Source organism: Thamnophis elegans, chromosome 4 (assembly GCF_009769535.1).
Source record: "Thamnophis elegans isolate rThaEle1 chromosome 4, rThaEle1.pri, whole genome shotgun sequence".
NCBI lineage: Eukaryota > Metazoa > Chordata > Lepidosauria > Squamata > Colubridae > Thamnophis > Thamnophis elegans.
The window spans coordinates 75,619,250-75,638,988 of NC_045544.1; the positions used below are offsets into that span (position 1 = coordinate 75,619,250).

At 39.7% G+C, this 19,739-nt stretch overlaps 1 protein-coding gene across 1 annotated transcript in view; it reads left to right on the forward strand.

Moving 5' to 3' along the window:
• The window catches only part of TTC27 (tetratricopeptide repeat domain 27), an 83,513-nt gene that overhangs the window by 41,879 nt on the left and 21,895 nt on the right, over positions 1 to 19,739 (forward strand). The window contains exons 7-10 of the mRNA XM_032216048.1: positions 1,049 to 1,144; positions 7,265 to 7,387; positions 13,821 to 14,048; positions 18,391 to 18,489. Coding sequence (XP_032071939.1) covers positions 1,049 to 1,144; positions 7,265 to 7,387; positions 13,821 to 14,048; positions 18,391 to 18,489 — 546 coding nt within the window. The remainder of the gene's footprint in view (positions 1 to 1,048; positions 1,145 to 7,264; positions 7,388 to 13,820; positions 14,049 to 18,390; positions 18,490 to 19,739) is intronic.

The window sequence follows — 19,739 nt, forward strand, 5'->3', positions numbered from 1 at the left end:
AAAATCTGAGGGATACAAGGAGCCTGCCACTATGAATTAAATTAAAATTAAACATACCATGTTTTCCCGAAAATAAGACCCTACCCCCAAAATAAACTCCAGTTAAGATCAACATTAGCCAGGGGGTGAGCGGGGCTAGCCCTAAAGGCAGTGAAGATGTGGAGGTCGACTGTCCAGCCACAGCCCATGCAGTGCAGGTGAGTTGATTACGTGTCCCAAGCAGCAGGCAGAGGGGTGGGGGAGGCACCCTGGATGTGCCACGTGGGCCGCACAGTTATTAAATGAGTATTGATCCATTTTACAACCTTTCTTACCATAGTTGTTAAGTTAGTAACACAGTTGTTAAGAGAATCTGGCTTCCCCATTGACTTTGCTTATCAGAAGGTTGCAAAAGGTGATCACATGATCCTGGGACTCAGCAACAGTTATGTGACTGTGGGGGTGCTGAAATGGCCATAAGTGTTAAAAACAATCATAAGTCACTTTTTTCCAGTGCCATTGTAACTTTGAATAGTCACTATATGAACCGTTACAAGTCAAGGACTAGTGGTCTAGGGGTCTGTAATTTCATAGGTCTTTTGAGATTTTGACACTTGCAGTGACATCTTATATATCTTAATTATTTGTTTGTTTGTTTAATTTATTAGATTTTTATTACATTGTTATTATTTGTAAATAACTCAAGGTAGCAAACATGTATAAAACTCCTTCCTCCTCCTAATTTCCCCACAACAATTCTATGAAATGCGTTGGACTGAAAGAGACAGTGACTGGCCTAGAATCATCCAGCTGGCTTTCATTCCTAAGGTAGATCTAGAACTCACAATCTCCTGGTTTCTAGACTAGCACCTTAACACTACACCAAACCAGCCCTTCAGTTTGTTTAGTCTATTGCTATTATACTGGTTTGGAAACACTGTTTGATGTGTTTAGGCTTTCTACATTAGTAACTTTAAGCAGATAATGCTGTTTTGTTCAGTTGCTGTGTTAGCCAGAACCTATTGAAGACTTATATTGCATTATATATTTAAATGTTTTGGATTTTCAGGCACTTGCAGACCAATTTGAAGAGAAGACAACATCCATTTGTGAACGTATGAAGATATTTTACAGTTGCCAGGTTCCTCCACACTGGGCCATTCAGGTATAAAATAACTGATTTGTAGATGTCATTTTTATGAAGCATGAAACTTGAGATGCTGCAAGGGAAAATTTGTCCTGTTGTATTTTTATATGAAGTACTATAGCAAATCTATTTACCTGGCTTATTATATAAAAATAGTAGGATTCTGTATTAATACAGTGCATTCCAGCTGGCAGTGTTTTTAAACTGTGCATTAACAACATTACCAAATGTCACCACACCAATTATAATTGTAATTGGTCAAAATCTTGGTCAGTTGTCAAGAGATTGGCCAACATAATTCCTTGAAATTTGACCTTTATTTTTCCAACACATTTGTCTGTCTTTGACGCAGGAGAAACCATTTTTACATTCTTTCTGTTTTAAAATCCTTCAGAAATCTTTCCAGTTCACAAAACCCAGTGTGGTTTTCACTTTGACTTTTTTCCTCCAAGCCAAACCGATTTTTGAGCTCTGTTGGTGATCTGTTATTGACAATGGTTGAAGTGCTGTCTTGAGTGGCACAGTCCCTGCATATATTTCTCTTATACTTACCCTCAAAGCTGTCACATATAAATCATGAATATGAATTGCTGCTGTGAAGGACCATGTCTTTTCTTGCTGACCTTGGAAAGCAGACTCTTCTCTTTCCCTTTGTGTTGCCTCCCAGAAGCCCAAAGTGAAAAAAAAACCAAACCAACCTTCCCATCCCCGACCCAGGAAAGGACTAGCAAAATCTTGTCAGCAGCATCCATTAGGACTTTTCGCTGTGATCCAATTATCTTACTCATCTTGGTGTTTCTTTTGTCTCCAGAAATCCTGTCTTGTCAGTCTGCTTGTTTCCTACTTGTCAGCCCATAGTTTTTCCTTGATCTTGGGTAAATCCTGGATCAACTACATTGTTTCTAGATGTCATTCATGTACTAAAAGAGAGCAGCTGAAAATAGTTAAAGTAAAAATAGTCTTTTGAAACTGTTTAGAGTAGTATTCTCACAATTCACTTTAGTTTTCTAAAACCCCACCCCACCCTCAAAAATGCACAAAATTGTTCTTGGTCTATCCTGTTTTAGAATTTAGTCCTGGATGGATGGCTCAGAGCTAGCATGGTCCTCAAACAGAGGGAGATTTGCACTCTGGCAACAGAGCTAGAATATATTGTTGCTATAAATAAACTACAATTAAAGTTCTCAGTGATTTTTTGTGGCATTTACCTTGAAATGTGGCCCCTTTCTATTTGGAAGACAATGCATTTGTTGTTGTTGTTCTATGGCCTGGATGAAATGTTAATTTCTCCTCAAACATTTAATACATCTTAAAATCTCTGAGCTATGTCCAGTTGAGCTATCTATTTTTGCTATAGATTTTTTTTCTCCACTGTTTCCAGAACAGATTTTGTGTCTGTGTGTCTGTTTGCGCACACACACAGTGTATGTTGGGGAAGGGGTAAAGGTTGCAATGAAGTCATAGCAGATGGCAGCTCCTAATCAAATTTGGCTGATTTCAAAAAAGCTAATCACACTTGAATCTGGGTAATATGTCATGAGAGACTGAGATGAAGCCTCCAAGCTTGAAGCTAGGATGGGAAGTTGAAAAAACATCCCACAAGAAGACAATGTCCAGTCACTGCTGCACCATTTCCAAACAGTGTCCATTTAGTCACCAATTAAGGAAAAGGGTAGCAAAGCTGGGGCAAGTCAGACTAAATTGTATACCCTGCACTGTAAGTCCCCAAAAGGTCACGAAAAAGAAGAAATGTTCATCTTAAAACTGAAGTATTTATCAAGCAAGTAAAATTAAACAGTTTAATTTCATTGTATGCAGTCATCTCCCAGGAGAAAAAGTGAGAAGGAGAAAGATTAAAGGCTTGGTGTGTGGGTGTGCTTGTGTGGGCGTGTAATTCTTCAAGATAATCTGAGCTTTGAGAGTGAGAGAAAGGGAAGAAGACATTGCAGGATAATATAGAAAAAGACAGAAGTGAACCATGCCACGAGAGCCCAATTTTATTTTTTGTTGAAAAATCTGAATTCCAGCTGGCCTGGCAGTTTCAAAGTTGTTTATTCTACAAAACCAAGAAGCTAAACATTCATTGAAGACATTGAAAAAAATCATTCTTTATTATTTTATTACCTATTGCTCAACATTGTTTCAAACAATGTTTCACTACACATCAGAATTTGTAGTTTCTTTTAGTATGCAGATGTCATAAAAAAGTTAGATCTAATTTTTTCACAGTAAATCATATAGCATAGTTGCACGGACTATTAATAGGAGGCAAATATGCTAATTTGAATCCTACTAATTTGCATTTTTCTAAGGGGTGCGGTGGTTCAGTGGCTAAGACATTGAGCTTGTCGATCAGAATCGCACCTCCATGTAGATGCAGTCCTCAATGGAGGGACGTATGCAGTGGAATACCCCAAGGCCTCTGTTTTACACCCAGTACTCTTCAACATCTTCATAAATGATTTGGATGAGGGAATAAATGGGGAACTCGTCAAATTTGCAGATGACACTAAGCTGGCAGGAATAGCCAACATTCCAGAAGATAGGCTTAAGATACAAAAGGATCTTGACAAACTTGAACATTGGGCACTTTCTAATAAAATGAAATTCAATGGTGAAAAGAGTAAGGTTCTACATTTAGGCAAGAAAAACGAAATGCACAGTATGGGTGGTACTTTACTCAATAGTAGTAACTGAGAGAGGGATCTTGGAGTCCTAGTGGACAACCATTTAAATATGAGCCAGCAGTGTACAGCAGCTGCCAAAAAAACCAGCACAGTTCAAGGCTGCATAAACAGAGGGATAGAATCAAGATCACGTGAAGTGTTAATACCACTTTATAATGCCTTGGTAAGTCCACACTTGGAATACTGCATTCAGTTTTTGTTGCCACAATGTAGAAAAGATGTGGAGACTCTAGAAAGAGTGCAGAGAAGAGCAACAAAGATGATTAGGGGACTGGAGACTAAAACATATGAAGAACGGTTGCAGGAACTGGGTATGTCTAGTTTAATGAAAAGAAGGACTAGGGGAGACATGATAGCAGTGTTCCAATATCTCAGGGGTTGCCACAAAGAAGAGTCCAACTATTCTCCAAGGCACCTGAGGCAAGAAGCAATGTGTGGAAATTATCAAGGAGACAAGCAACTTAGAACTGAGGAGAAATTTCCTGACATTTAGAACAATCAATCAGTGGAACAGCTTGCCTCCAGAAATTGTGAATGCCCTTCACCTTGCCAATTATCTCCAATAGACCGATTAGATCCCACAGATTAGGCCTCCTCCGAATTCCATCCGCCGGCCAATGCCGGCTGGCGACTACCCGGAGAAGAGCCTTCTCTGTGGCTGCTCCGACCCTCTGGAACGAGCTCCCCGTGGAGATTCGAACCCTCACCACCCTCCAGGCCTTCCGCAAAGCCCTTAAAACCTGGCTGTTCCGACAGGCCTGGGCTAAAGACCTTTTGCCCCCCCCCCTCGGATGGTATGATTGTTGTGTGCTTTTAAATTGTGTATTGTTTTGTTTGTCTTTTTATCCCTTATCTGTATCCCCTTCCCTGACTGGATTGTGAGCCGCTCTGGGTCCCCTCCGGGGAAAAGGGCGGCATATAAGTGCAATAAATTCCAATTCCAATTCCAACAACACTTTAGTCATGCCTGCCACATGACTACAGGTGTCAGCATTCCAGATAGCATCCAAAATTAAATTAGACTCCAAGGCAATGTGCTGCTCAAAAGTTCCAATTTATTAAGAGAGCCATGCTAGCACATCTGTGGAAAAACCCGAATCTGAAGCTTCTTCCACCCCCCCCCCAAGTTAAAGTTCATGATCTTGCCCCCACACCCACGTCCATCACATGTTCCAATCTTCCACTGCCATGATGGCAGTTCCACCCATCCAGTTCCGGTCAGGTGCAGAGATACCAAGACAAAGTATGACCTTGGCAATCTAGAAAGGAATTTTATTGTGGCTTCATAGCATTCTACTCCATACTATCCCCCCTCCCATTTCCCCACTATAGAAACAGCATAGTAGCATAGAAGTGTGTGAGGCCAAAGATCCAAAAGGAACATGACTGCAGGCCTCACACGGGGAAGTCTTCAGACAGTACTGGCTCTTTGGCTTAGAAACGGAGATGAGCACCACTCCTAAAACTGGAAATGACTAGCACACATGTACGGGGGAACCTTTACCTTTAATTTGCATTTTTCTAATTCAGAAGTTTCCAGATTTCTGGAAAGATTCCAAATTTGTTTTTTTGTTCTGTCTGGTTCTTTGGAGAGAGAAAAAAATCTTAAGAATGAATAAAACTTAGAGGTGCAAGGGCAGGCTCAGAAAGTGGGATCAAAGCCCCATAGAGAGAGTTGTAAGAGGGAAAAGAAACATATAAGGATTCTGAGATAAAGGGACGTATAAGGCCAATGTGAGTGTGCACTTTTTTGTTTCCTACTGGTCAATGGAGGACAGTTCTCAGTCCTATGGGTCTTGAATAACCCATAGTTCAAAAAAAGACAGGTAATGTCAAATACTTTGGAGAGATAGGCCTTGAAATTTCAGGTTTCTCATGGCCACTGAACCAGTAATGTAATGAGATTATGGTAAAAGATGAAAGTTGATTAAGTTGGAATGGAAAGATTTGGCATTTAAAAAGCATTTAAGACTCTAGGGAGATTCTTAAGATGCTTCAGTACTAATCTGTTTCAAATAACTAGAGGTTGCTGTGGGAAAACTTGGCAACAGTTTTCCCACAGAGATGAACTCAAGCAGCTAGATCAATTTCAGCTATATTAGGTTGTGGATTGAGGTGTCCCAGTCTGTCAAGCTCCGAAGTAGCACTGAAGCTAGCATGCTCATAATCATAACTGGTGAAATTTGTCTCTTGCAGCATTTTGCCCGGAATGGCTGAGTGACTATAGGAAGCTGAGGTCATTTTGTTTTGTTTGTTTATTTGTTAAATTTATCCATTGTGTATCTCACCATGGAGCTACTCTAGCTGGTTTACAGCAGTGGAAAGGAAGACATGAAAAGAGCGTAAACAAAACAAAAGTAAAATAACAGAACAATAGAATAAACTATGAAAAAGAAAACAAGAAGAAAACAGCAATAGAATAAGAAAAAGATGGAAGGATGGAGAGCAGAGAGCAAGGAAGGCAGGAGAGTCTGCCATCAATCCAGCAGCCTCCTTCTGCATGGAATTCCTCCATTGGGTTCCCATTTGAGTGACATTGCTGAGGTGTGGGCTTATCAGGACAGATCAAATTGTAAATATTTTTCATTCTCATCATGCTTCAGTGGTGTCTTGCTTTCCAGCAATCAGCAATTGAATAAAGTAGTCTACTCTAAATATATTGGATCTGTCAACTCAGTACATCTGAAGCATATCTGTTAGGGGAAGACAGATGTAAATCTTTACTGGTTATTACGTTTCTTTAAGAGCATATTTTGTCATTGTTAAAACAAAATGCACCATGAGCCTATGTCCTATCTGCTCTTTGGCTTTAATTTCCCTGTCTCTTAGTTGGATTTCATTTGCTTTTTATAGCAAAGGAATAAAGCAGGATATTGAAGTGGAGTAACTACTACGTAAGCTTGGAATTAATCCCCTCTAATGTGTTGTCCAGGATTTCATTTCAATTGTTTCATTAACTGATAGCTGGTTTATGTACATGAACTGGCCAAACTTTCTTCCCTCTGTCCCCAGTTAGCCTTGTTAATTCTCTGGATTGTATCACAGAATGTCAGTGTGACCCAGACTTCAAATACATAAAGTCAGTATTGGCCAGCATCAATAGGCCTTATTGTTGGTTATTTGTGTGCATATTCTGGTTTCTTCTAGTATCTGGAAATGGAAAAAGAGCCATTACTCCCATGTTTAGGGTAATTTTGAGTGAATGAAGTTTTTAAAATCCACAGCCAATCTTTACTAATTTTAATTTTGAGAAATTTACAAGTGCAAAATTAATAGACTTTTCTAGATTTCAAAGAAAGAAAGAACGAAAGAAAGAAAAAGAAATTTTCATACCTTTGAGTAACGTCTTGAGCATTTCGAATTATTTTATATCTAAAATCATGTAAGACCTGCTACATGTTGTTCTAAAGAAAAAATGTGTAGCTGAATTTTTCAATATTCTACTTTGAAGCGTCAACTTGCGAGCTTACTCTTTGACCTTGGATGTACCACTTCAGCTCTGCAGCTCTTCAAAAAGCTTGAAATGTGGGAAGATGCTGTTATCTGTTATGAAAGAGCAGGCCAGCATGGGAAGGTAGAGTACTTCCATTCTGATTACTGTTTTTATGTTTTTAGCATGCTGTATCTTTTGTACATATATGGTTTTCTTCCCATTAACATCTACCACATCAAAACTATCTAAAGGTGCATATATTACTTGCACTAATAATAATGCAGTAGCATTTAAGACAAAAAAGATGATCAAAGAAAATGAAGGGGAGGAAGAGACAGAAACAAGGAGAGGTATTTTTAAATTGCATCTCTTGATTTTGAGGGAACCAAAACTGAATGTAGTTATATGTTTACATTATTCTTCAAGAAAAAAAGTACAATTAACTTGGTGATAAGTAGGATTCCACAGTATGAGACGTTCTTGAAAAGATGAGCAGAAATTGGGTGGGAGTTCCTTAAAAAAGGAGACACTAAAAGCAAAGAAGGGCTAATGAAGCTAATGAGGCTTCATAAAAAAACACAGTGGAGGCTTGAAGATCAGAAAGGATGTATATAGGCGATGAAAAAGGGGCTTTTCAAGGAAAATTGTGAAAGGGCTAGATTTGTGGAGTATTAGAAATTTGCTCTGGAATGATAAGAACAAAACTGCTTTCTTCAAATATAAGAAAAAGAAGCAAAGGAAATAACATCTGCTCAGTGAACATTTGAAAATGGCAATAAATTCCAGATTAAAAGAGCAGTTAAATCCTATTTTTGCTCAGTCTCTGAAGGGAATACCATCAAACAAATTTAAGAGCAGGTTGGAGAAGCAGGAGCCTAATGTCAGTTTGATAGAAACAGTCAGGATTCGTATCTCCAGGAAAAGGGGGTTTGCCTCCTAGCTTATTGAAGAAGCTTACTAATGATTTCACCAACCTTCTACTCACTTTGAAATATCCTAGATAATGAGATACCAGATGGCTAGAGAGGAATGATGTTTTCCTCCTTTATGGGACAGAAAAAAAGAGGATATGAGAAGCTTCAGTCCAGGCTGAACAAAGTATTTAAAAGGGGAACTCCACAATTAACTCCAGGATGAGCAAAACGCTCCTTCACAGAACATTAAAGGCACTATGTTGTTTGAAGGCCAACACGGTGCCTTTGAAGGCTGTGTGCATGTGCATGCGCTTCATTTCTCTCATGGGCCCCCATGAAATATTCTTCTCTGCATTGATCAGCTTTAGTCTACATCAGCTATTTTGATCATTGATCAAAATACTGTGTCTAATTCTGAACACCATTCTTTAGGAAAAAAAATCAGATGGATATTTTAAAAAGACAACAAAGAGAATCAGGTCATAGGAAACTAAGTTTTAAAAGACACTTTGGAAAAATTCAGAAAAGACACTGGAGGGGACAATATTATAGCCCATTTCAAATTTTGGGGCAGGGCAAGGAGTCCCACAGAATAAAGACAAGGCCTGCCCACTGTTGTTCCAGAACACAGAATAGGTCATGGGAAATGGGTTTTGGGTGAGTGGCAGATGTAGCTTCCTAATGCAGATGCAGTTCAAGGGAGGTAACAGATTCTTCTTTGTTCAGAAGTAGAGAGCTGTCTCTCAGGGTTGCTTTAAATCAACATGTAGCACTGAACAAGGGACGGGTCATTTAATTGGCCCCATCCTGTTCTGTGATTCTCTGGGTCAAGGCAAAGGAATGGAGAAATAAGGGAGAAGAGAGAGCTACATGAATGTTCTGATATGTAATTTGATGGATTTGGGCTGCGTGTGTGTATAAATCATTTCCAGATTGGTTTGCAGGTGTCATCTTGCTATTTTTCTCTGATATTATCCCTTGTTTTTCACTTAATTCTGTACTTTTATCCTAGTTTTCTTTGGTAATCATTGTTCCTTTAGCAATCTGTATATTTTGATAGGATATCATGTGTTAGAGTTAGACCTTTATTCAGAATTAGATGGTTAATGACCTGTGGTGGCGCAGTGGTTAGAATGCAGTACTGCAGTTTACTTCTGCTGACTGACTGCTGCCAGCAGTTTGGCAGTTCGCTTCTCACCAGCTCAAGGGTGACTCAGCCTTCCACCTTTCCAAGGTCGGTAAAATGAGCCAGATTGTTGTTGCAGGCCATATGCTGACTCTCTAAACAGCTTAGAGAGGCTAGAAAGCACTGTGAAGCGGTGTATAAGTCTAAGTGCTATTGCTATTAAATGCATCATAATTCTTGGCTCATGATAATTTCAATTTCTCACCAACATTGAATTGTATTACTGCCATTGTCAAGATATGTGAAAGAGCCTGGCACTGATATTAATCCATAGTAACCTCAGCTATGCTACATTTTTTAAAGTGCTTAGAGAGTTAATATTTTAAACAGTGTTTTTATTGCACAGCTCTAAACCTCATAGGTTTTTTTAACAATATCACTGCAAGAATTAGAAGCTCAAGATATATATTTGCAGTATTTCCAAGTTTCCTATAGAAAGGAACAGTGAAATGAAAAAGGCAGTCTGAATATGAAAAATGCTCCTGCCCAATTGCTCCCAATGGACTGCTGATTCAAATTCCATTTCTAAACAGTGCTATAGTTGGAATGTGTACCATAGAACCATAAGGGCTCTATGTTATCCCTGGTATTTGGTCAGAGTTAGACCGTGCTGTGGTGCCACAGTAATCTAAAAACCACTTTCAAATGTTTAGTGTGGGCTGCCAGACACAGCACTTCCTCCAGCATCTTTTACCAACCTTCTAGACTGTGCTGGATGAGAAATTAACAAATATTTAGGATGCAACATCCTGACTGTTGCAGACCACCAAAAGAAGACATCCAAATTCTGTGATCTTTAAAACATTACATAAAAATACACCCCATACCATCCCAATAATCCCCAAATGCAGGAACTTCAGACTGTTTGGAAACCAGACAGGAAGTCATAGGCACCCATCCAATGTCATCTACATCCACCCAATTTTCTTTCCAAACAACTAGGTATGTGGTACAACAAAGTGTACATTTCCATACTTCAGACATTGGGTGATTCTTGTTGGTTTTAAGGACATACTTATGGAGAGCGGACAGCCATATAAGTCTGCCTAACATACTGTAGCCATTATTTGCAATTCCTAAGTATGGTAATTACAAACCAAAGAATCCATGTCAATGCAAAATGATGGTGTTCTTTCATCAAAAAGTTTGTGAAAGGGTTAAAATGCCAACATGAAAATCCTGTCAATGTGAAGCTTATGCATTTCCTATTTGTTAGGAATTCTTTTTATTTGGATAAATTCAGTATGCACTGCTTAGAAATAGAAATGGCTGAAATAGAGGCCTGGAAGCAGAGCAAATCCTTAAAGTCACCCACCAGGTTCAGAGTCTCAAGCCAAGTCCACGATCTGAACACAAATCATGGAACCAAAGTCCAAGTTTGAGAAGCAAAATCCAAAGTCCAATCACAGGGTCAAGGCTTAATTCCAAAGGCAAGAGGCATGATTGCATTTCAGACACATGGCAAGAAATGGATGAAATGTTTCCAGCATCACTTTGCTCCGCATGCTGGGCCAAATAGCCACTGGCGAGTGGAGCTCATTAGAAGGAACAAGGCTGCCTTCTCATGAGTAGGTTCGCTGACCTCCATTACACCTCTGTCCTTTCAGTCCTGCATGCCCTGGGATCCTGTGGGGAAGGCAGTTCCTCCTCATCCCTGCTGATCGGCTGCAGCTGAGCCCCTTCTACGCTCTTTGCTTCTGGTTGGTCTTCCAAGCCTCCTGGCTGTAGCTCTGTCTCTAACCCTCTCTGTATCAGCTAGATTGCTCCTCCAGCCTTTCTGAGGTTTCTGGCCTCTCCTCCTCCTTTTGCTCAACCCTACTTGATTCAGAGTCCAAATGCTCCTCAGTACCCTGGTCCAAAGTTCCTCCTTGTCCGAGCTAGCTTCTGTGACATCCACTACATCTCAGCCCTGGCACTGCCAGGACAAGAGCTGCTATGCAGGGTATCCAAAAGACGTAGGTAAGGTGAGATAGGTATGTGGAAGCTGTTGCAGAGCCTTACATTCATAATGTCTATGGAGATTCTCAGTCATCCAGGTCATGGTTGTCCCTTTTTCAAGAAGCAACCAGACTTCCTGGTTTTTCTTCGAAAACATTTCGCTTCTCATTCAAGAAGCTTCTTCAGCTATCTTAAAACTAATATAAAATAATAATGGCAAACTGCTAAGCAGTTGTTAAATTCATTTAAGTATTCTCACAACAGTTATTTAACTGATTGGCTTAATTTATATTCTGTCACAGTCAAAAAGACACACAGCAGCTGACATATATCAATAAGAATAGAGTAAATCATTCATGGTAAAAGAATGCACAAAGTAGTCAAAAGCAACACAATAATCAGTCAATCTAATGATGTCAATCCCTTCCCCCAAGGGCACTGAAGCAATTCTGTTTTTAATAGGTTTACAAATCCAAAACATTGGAGGCAAACTGAATTTCTGAATTTCTAGGGAGGCTGTTCCAAAACATAGGTGCATCCATATGTGCCTATAAGCTCCTTACCCTGCAGAAGTATGTGAGGGGAGAGTGGGGTATCATAAATAGGTTCCCAAAGTATGTCTTAAGCTGGACAATCAGAACATGGGGGAGAAGTTGTTCCAGCAAGTATTCTAGTGCCAAGCTATGTGGGGCTTTAAAGGTGGCCTTCTTGATCGTATGTTACAAGCAGCGTTGACCTGTCCATCAGGGAAGAGAGGAGGGTGGCAAACTGAGGGAGATGAGTGAGAAACTGCTGAATTAGTGCCATCCAAATTTAAATGTATATAGGAAGAATTGTATTTTCCCAAGTGCTTTGTTACCTTCTTTTATATCACTCAACAAGTCAAGCTTAGCAAGGTTTTGAGCCACTTGAAAATGTGTTCCTGTGTTGTATTGAACAAATATATTACCAAAGAATGATTATTTCTCTTGCTAAATAATCTTGTAAATTTCCTCATCTTTCTGGTTGGGCTCACTCTGGCTTTCATCACTTTCGGCTTGGCGATGCCAAGACAGAGGATGACATTTTCTCAATTCCTGTTAGCTGTACCACCGAGCTAGGTCCTATTTTTTCCCCTTTGGAATTGGTAATGAATTCACTGCAGCTTTCGTTCCGGGTCAACTTAGAAAATGTAGTTTTGTGAATCTGAACATAAAACGTTATTACTATGCTGGCCGGCTCTTCTAAAATACACTGACATAAATTTGAAAGCGTTTTGCAAAGATGGGATAAAGAAGCAGCTCCCAGTGCACTTTTTTTTACCTATGAAATGTTTATTTACAGTGCAGACTGTGGCTCTGAAGCAGAAGAGAAAACAAGAAAAACAAAAGAGTATCTGTAGATTTTTAAATTCTTCACAGGACTAGCATGCTGGGGTTTGTTTGTTTCTTTCTTTGCAAACTTTAATAATTCTTCCTGACAAGTAAGTCTGGTGCAGATGGTGCAGTTTTCATCTTTAATAATCCTTCTGTTTATTTTGTAGGTTTGCATCCCGTTCTCTGCTTGTTTTTCTTCCCTAGTTGTCGTACACTATATTGCCAAAAGTATTCGCTCACAACTGAGTCTGATTATGTGGATGGGTGAGCAAATACTTTTGGCAATATAGTGTAGTTGCAAAATGTATTTTAGGGCCAGCACATTTCTGAAACCCATCTTATTAAGGGGCAATATAACTAAGATAGAGTCTAACAGTTACAGATACCACCCTGTTTCCCTGAAAATAAGACCTCCCTGGATAATAAGCCCTCCCCGAAAATATTTAAATGCATGCACAGCTGGTCCCCACCATTTCCTCTAGTTGCTTGCCGCACAAACAACATGAGGTGAGGAGACGACATGGGGGGAGGAAAGGGAGGGGGAAACATGCCCCATGAACCCACACGCCCTTACCTAATGGCAGCTCTCGCAACCCTAACCACTGCGCCCCTTCTGTCATGCTAATGGCCACTGCGAAAAGAGGGACAGGACCAGCGACGTTCAATACAGCAGCAGCATGAGTTGACCACACTCGCTTCCTGCACCGCAAAAATAATAAGACCTCCCCCAAAATAAGGACAAGCCTTTATTTCAGGGGTCAAAAAAAAATAAGACCTATAATACCATAACGATATAATGGATTCAAAGCTAATAGGAAGTTCTGTTGATACCTGCAAAGGGAAAGTAAGTCATGTATCTGAAGGTGCTGCCCCAATTCCTGCTAGTAAAACTCTTGTAAGTCATTTTATTTGTAACTTCATTTCAGTGGTTAGTTTTCAATAGTGACTTGAAAGTGGAACGATTACTAACCAGCATCAGCAACTTTAAATGGGTGCTAGGAAGGGGGTAAGATAAGCACTGTCTTCTGCAACAATTTCTGGCCTTTCCAATCTAAGATCTTGTAGAAAATTGAAATAAATTACATTTGTGGCTAACAGTAGAATGCTAGCAGTGCCTGAATTCTAGGTTCCTCCTTCCATTTCTTCTTCCATTCTCTGTTTTCTTTTGTTTTTCTCCATAGGCAGAAGAAATTTTAAGACAGGAGCTAGAGAAGAAAGAGACAGTAGGATTATACTGCCTGCTTGGAGATGTTCTTAAAGACCATTCATACTATGACAAAGCTTGGGAACTGTCCAATCACCGCAGTGCCAGGTCTCAGCGCTCAAAGGGCCTCCTTTATCTTCGCAACCGGAATTTCAGAGAATGCATAGAGTGCTTTGAGCATTCAGTAAAGATTAACCCAATGCAGGTAAGCAACTTCAGCTCCTTAACAATTTATAACTTGGTTTCATAAATACTCTGTCTGATTACTGAAGCTCCGTAACACAGAATTTCTTTGGTTCATGGAGTTCAGGTGTCATACATTTTGTAAAGAAAAAAGCATAAGTCCAGGATCATCGCCCCCTTTTCAGTAGATAACATCCACAAACATTTTTGATGAAAAAATTAAATTTTGATACTGTTCCTTCAGTTCTGAATTCAAAGCATTCAGTTCAGAGTTTGCCATTATCTTGCAGTGTAGCGCTGAATATCTTTTCTCAGCCTTTATTTCCTCAGTGTCCCCTGGGGGACCATTTAGGAAAGAGCCGCCTCTACCTTCTTCCCCTGTACCTTCTTGAAGGTGAGAGACAGGTGTGCCTTGACAGCATTTTAAGACTAAAAATACAGAAAAGTATATTGAGAATACAACTGCCATTTGCCTTTGTGGGCAGATGATTTGAAAGGGGTGGCAAGGAATGTTTCAGGAAACAACATTCTTGTCCCCTAAGGAGATACATCTGGCGGGACCCAGAAAAAGGGCCTTCTCTGTGGTGGCTCCCTTCCTCTGGAACATCATCCCTTTGGAAATTAGACACACACACCCCCGGCACCCTTTCAGAAAGCTCTGAAATTGTGGTTCTGCCAGTGGGCCTGGGGAATGCAGAGCGGGATGGAGCCCATTAAATGGCTGGTGTGTGTGCTTGTTGCCAGGGTGAGGGAATTGGGGGGTTATTACTTTATTTTTTTTAAAAAAATTATTTCCTGTAAACTTCCTTGACTCTCCTTGAGTGAGTAGGCAGAAATATAAATAGATACAGTAGATATATAGAGATAGATAGATAGATAGATAGATAGATAGATAGATAGATAGATAGATAGATAGATAGATAGATAGATAGATAAAGAAACCAAGTAAATAAGTAAGTAAGTAAGTAAATAAATAAATAAATAAATAAGCAAGCAAGCAAGCAAGCTATTAATGCCATCTTCTTAAAGTAGCTCCCAGTCTGAAAAGCAGGAACAAAAGTTTTTGGAGAGAGCTTTAATTCATAATTAATGATGACTAATTAATAATTCTATTTTTGTGAGGATCTTAGTATTAAGCCAATTTTTTTCACAAATACATTAACATCTCATGATGGCTATTGAGATTCAGGGAAAAAAGCTTGCTACCAGAACCCTTTCTCTAAAAGTTGTGGTTATGAAAGGCCTCTGGTTTTTCACAACTCTGAGTGATTTAGCAGATCCCATTCCATAATTGCCTCCGGAAGTTATGGCTTCTCTCACTCTGATATTCTTCTGCAATTCTCTCTCTGTTGGCCCTCTCTAAGGCCTCCTTCTGAAATGTGCAAAGATAACTTAAACACATTTCCTGCAGTTCTGTGGCATACCCTTTTTATCATGGGAAAAACGCCCATATTTCTATAAAATTACTCTAATCCTGTCTCTTCTAAGAAGATAGAAAGTGCAGAGAAGAGAAAAGAAATGCATTGCCCTTTAATCTGGATTCCATTTCCAAATAAAACAGCCTGAGAAAAGTCAGTTGTCTGTTTCGTAATTAAGGTGATTGAAACAAGCTCCCTTCTGATGGATGCTGAGATCAGTTCAGGAGTAAAAAAGTGGTATAAATCCACAAGGAACTAGAACCACTTCAAGTCCCATATTGTAGAATGAGAGGAAAACCTACAAATTCTCTTCTCTGTGGAGGTCCTTCTCTGTGGCTGCTCTGGCCCTCTGGAACGATCTCCCTGTGGAGATTCGGACCCTCACCACCCTTCAGGCTTTCCGCAAAGCCGTTAAGACCTGGCTGTTCTGGCAGGCCTGGGGCTGATGAGTTCCCAGCCCCACTCAAATTGTTGTGGCTGTTGAGGAGTTTTAATCTGTTTTTTGTAATTGTTTTGTCTTGTTTGTTTTTTGTATTACCCCCTCCCCTATGAGTTTGTTAGCTGCCCTGAGTCCCCCCGGGAATAGGGCGGCATACAAATTTAATAAACCAACCAACAAACCAAATGTTACTGCCTAATAGTCTACATCAGTGCTACCTGTCATGGCTAGTAATCTGGGATGATGCATTCCATATAAGACCTAATCCTTTAAAAAGAATAGTTAGGTGGTTCCATGGAATGATTAAATCATCACTGATACCTGTATTCATTCTCCCTCCCTCTCTCCCTCCCTCCCTCTCTCTCTCCTCCTCTTAATTTTTCAGTGATATAATTTTGAACATCTCAAATTTATTTTCAGATTCATATTACTATCTACTATTACTATTACTATTACTATTACATATTACTATTACATATTACTATCTGCAAAGGTAAGGTGCTGACTAGTGGTGGGTTCCGGATCCCGTTCCAACCAGTATGGTTCGAACAGGCCCAGCGACATCCACATGGACGTCTTACTGCCTCCGTGAGCTTCCATATGCTCCAGCTGCTCAGTAAGGGAAACCGGTAAGGAGCTCGGGTCTTCCGGAGCGCCATACAGGAATGATATCCAGTGCTCTGGGCAGGCTCCGATATGCCTGTACCAGGGTGTACCGCCTGCAACCCACCACTGGTGCAGACCCTAGGGCAGTGATGGCTAACCTTTTCCAGACTAAGTGCCCAAAGTTCTCATGCATGCCCGAACCCCCAAAATGCAATGTGTGCATGGGCCCCGTGCATATGCCTCGCATGCGTATGTGCCCCCCGCATGGACAGCAGTGGTCTGATGACCGACTGGCCAACGGGAAGTCCACGCTAATGCGCGGTGGAGCTGAACGAGTGTGACAGCTCGTGTGCCCACAGAGAGGGCGCTGCGTGCCACAGGTTCGCTATCACGGCCCTAGGGCATCAGTCCAATTCCATGATAATTACCATGAATTACTATAGGATTTCATTGTTTAATTTTTTGATGTGAAAGGATGCCATAACCTAGCTTTACAGTGTGTAGATTATCAGAAGCAATGACTTTAAAAGCTGACATAGGCAGCAGGAAGATGAAAAGAGGGATGGAGAGGGAACTGGCTAACACACACTTGTTCCTTGGCTTATATGTGAAGTTTTATTGCAGAGAGTAGACCTGAAACTTCTGGTTTATTTCTGTATGATTTCCAATAGATATTACTGTAAAGGGTCTTTTTGAAAATTCTAAATAGCTTCACAATAATGACAAGATAACATCACTTCGTTCTAAATTAAATTGCTGAAGAAAAGTATAATGCTTTCCCAAAAGTGCCATTGAAGTTCAGATTTTTTAGAGCAAGCTTCTGGAACCAGAGCACTTCTAATTTTAAATGCATATTTGTGATTTGGCTCAAGAATCATCTAGATATTGGTGGATCTGACTAACCTGAAACCTGCCTTTTCCTGGTTTATTAGATCCCGGTTGTTATATCTGAACCAGGCCGTTTTACATATAAAATATTAGGCTTTTAATTATGTAACTTGAAATTGAAAATATATGTAATGTTCCCTTCTGGGGAAGCCAGCTCTGCATCTAGAAATTTATGCTTCAAATTTGTCCAATGGGGAAATCTACATTAAGTCATTTTCAAGGAATGAGGAAGTGCAGGGGGCGTCTTTTTAATGGACCCATTTGTGCCCAAGTATGTGACTTTAAAAATAAACCTGGATAGTTACTTAGTGAGACTACAAATTCCTTTGAAGTTACAAAATTAAATGTCCTCAATTTGTTTATATCTGATTTACAGGTTCCATTTTATTTCCAAACATGCTATGATATCATGTACATTATACAACACACGCTTGAAGGGTTGAATAGTTATATAGCTACCGACTTGCCTTGAAGGTTTATGCCATCCATCCCTTACTTACAAATAAATGACTGAGAATTTTTCCTCCTCAGCTTTTGTCCTTTTAGTTTGTGAGCCCAAACAAGATCAGCCTGATCTTGCTTGTATAAATATTTGCTATCTGTTATGAAGAGAAAACAAACCTAAACTTCTAGAGCCAGCTGAAGTTTACCAAATCATTGTGGTTCTCTTGAGTTTCTTTTCATCAGGATAATGATCTGGGAGAAGAGAACAGGAAATATATCCAGTTACCTCTTTAGAACATGTTCCTGGTTGGTTTATATCAAAATTTAGTTGCCACTGTTATCCTACAGCAGTCTATCTCAATTTTGGTAACTTGGCAGCATGGGAAATTCTGGGAGTTGATTTTAAGGTGGTTGAGAAATAATGTCCTACAGTTTCTTAGTCCTCCCCATTTCACGTCCGTAATTCTCAGTCAATATGGTCCTAGCTATCTTGTAGTCTACGCACGAGGCAGGGAGATGTCAAGTTGGAAAATGCTTCTTTGATCCATTTTGTTTTATTTCTCTTTCAGTTGGGGGTGTGGTTTTCCTTAGGTTGTGCCTATTTAGCATTGGAAGATTATGAAGGTGCTTCCCGGGCTTTTCAGCGCTGTGTGATGTTGGAACCTGATGTAAGTAAATGAAGGAAAAGCAGGTGTGCTTTGATTAAATAGCCTTTTATTATCATTTCCTACTTTTTATGCAATATGTAAAGTTGGTGGATCTCTGTATGAGTTTGAGAGTTAAAAAAAAAGGTTCACTGCAGAAAAAAATCAGCAGTTAACCATGCAGAAATGGTTATAGAGATGGTCCTCGACTTACAACCATTTGTTTAGTGACCATTTAAAGTTACAATGGCAAGGAAAATAATGACTTATGATCATTTTTCACACTTACAATCATTGCAGCGTCCCCGTGGTCACTTCAGATGCTTGGCAACTGGCTCACGTTTATGATGTTTGCAGTCTCCTGGGGTCATGTGATTATTTTTTGTAATTTTCTGACCAACAGAGTCAGTGGGGAAGCCAGATTCACTTAACAAGTGTTACTAACTTAACAACTTCAGTGATTCACTGAACAGCTGTGCCAAGAAAGTTCATAAAATGTGGCAAAAGACACTTTGGGGCTCAACTGTGGTCATAACTCAAGGACTATCTGTAGAGATCAATTGAGTTCTTCAGGTTTCACTGTACCTACCCAACTACATAGTGCATATATGTTACAGAGTGTATTACCTGTGCCCTAATTATGTACAGATGCACTGTATATGCATGTACAACATGTGTTTCAGTTCACCAGTTATACATGTACAGCTATGTAATGCACAAATTTAAAAGTGCCAAATGCTTACAGGGTAGCCAAACCTTTTAAAAAGTTTGTGTTCTCATATGTGATTTTGTCCATTAAAGTATGAAAAACATACTTTAAAATTCCTAATTTTTTATTTTTATATTTTGTTCCCTACGGTTTGATTCTAGAATTCTAGAAATTTAATGATGGTGCTCACCATTTGAAAGCTTGCTCTTCCTTGGTTTTAAATGCCTTTTTTTCTTTCTAAATAAGAAATAAGATATTGCACCATAATTCTTAGGTAATAGTCTTCTTCCCCCCCCCACCCTCATTTTGTAAGATGTTACCAGGTCTCAGTTGTACAAAGACTTTCCAAAATCATTATTTGAGAAACAATAAAATATTCTGTGGCCACATTGCCATTGCTTATGTTGGGGTGTTGTTCTTCTATCAGCATCTGCTGCTTGCATCAGAACCTCCTTCAGGGTCTTTGAACTTTGCATAACCTAACAGGTGTCAGTGGTACATGCTTGAAACTCTCTTATAAATGGTTGGTTTGCACACATTAATGGATGGTATAAATTCAATATTT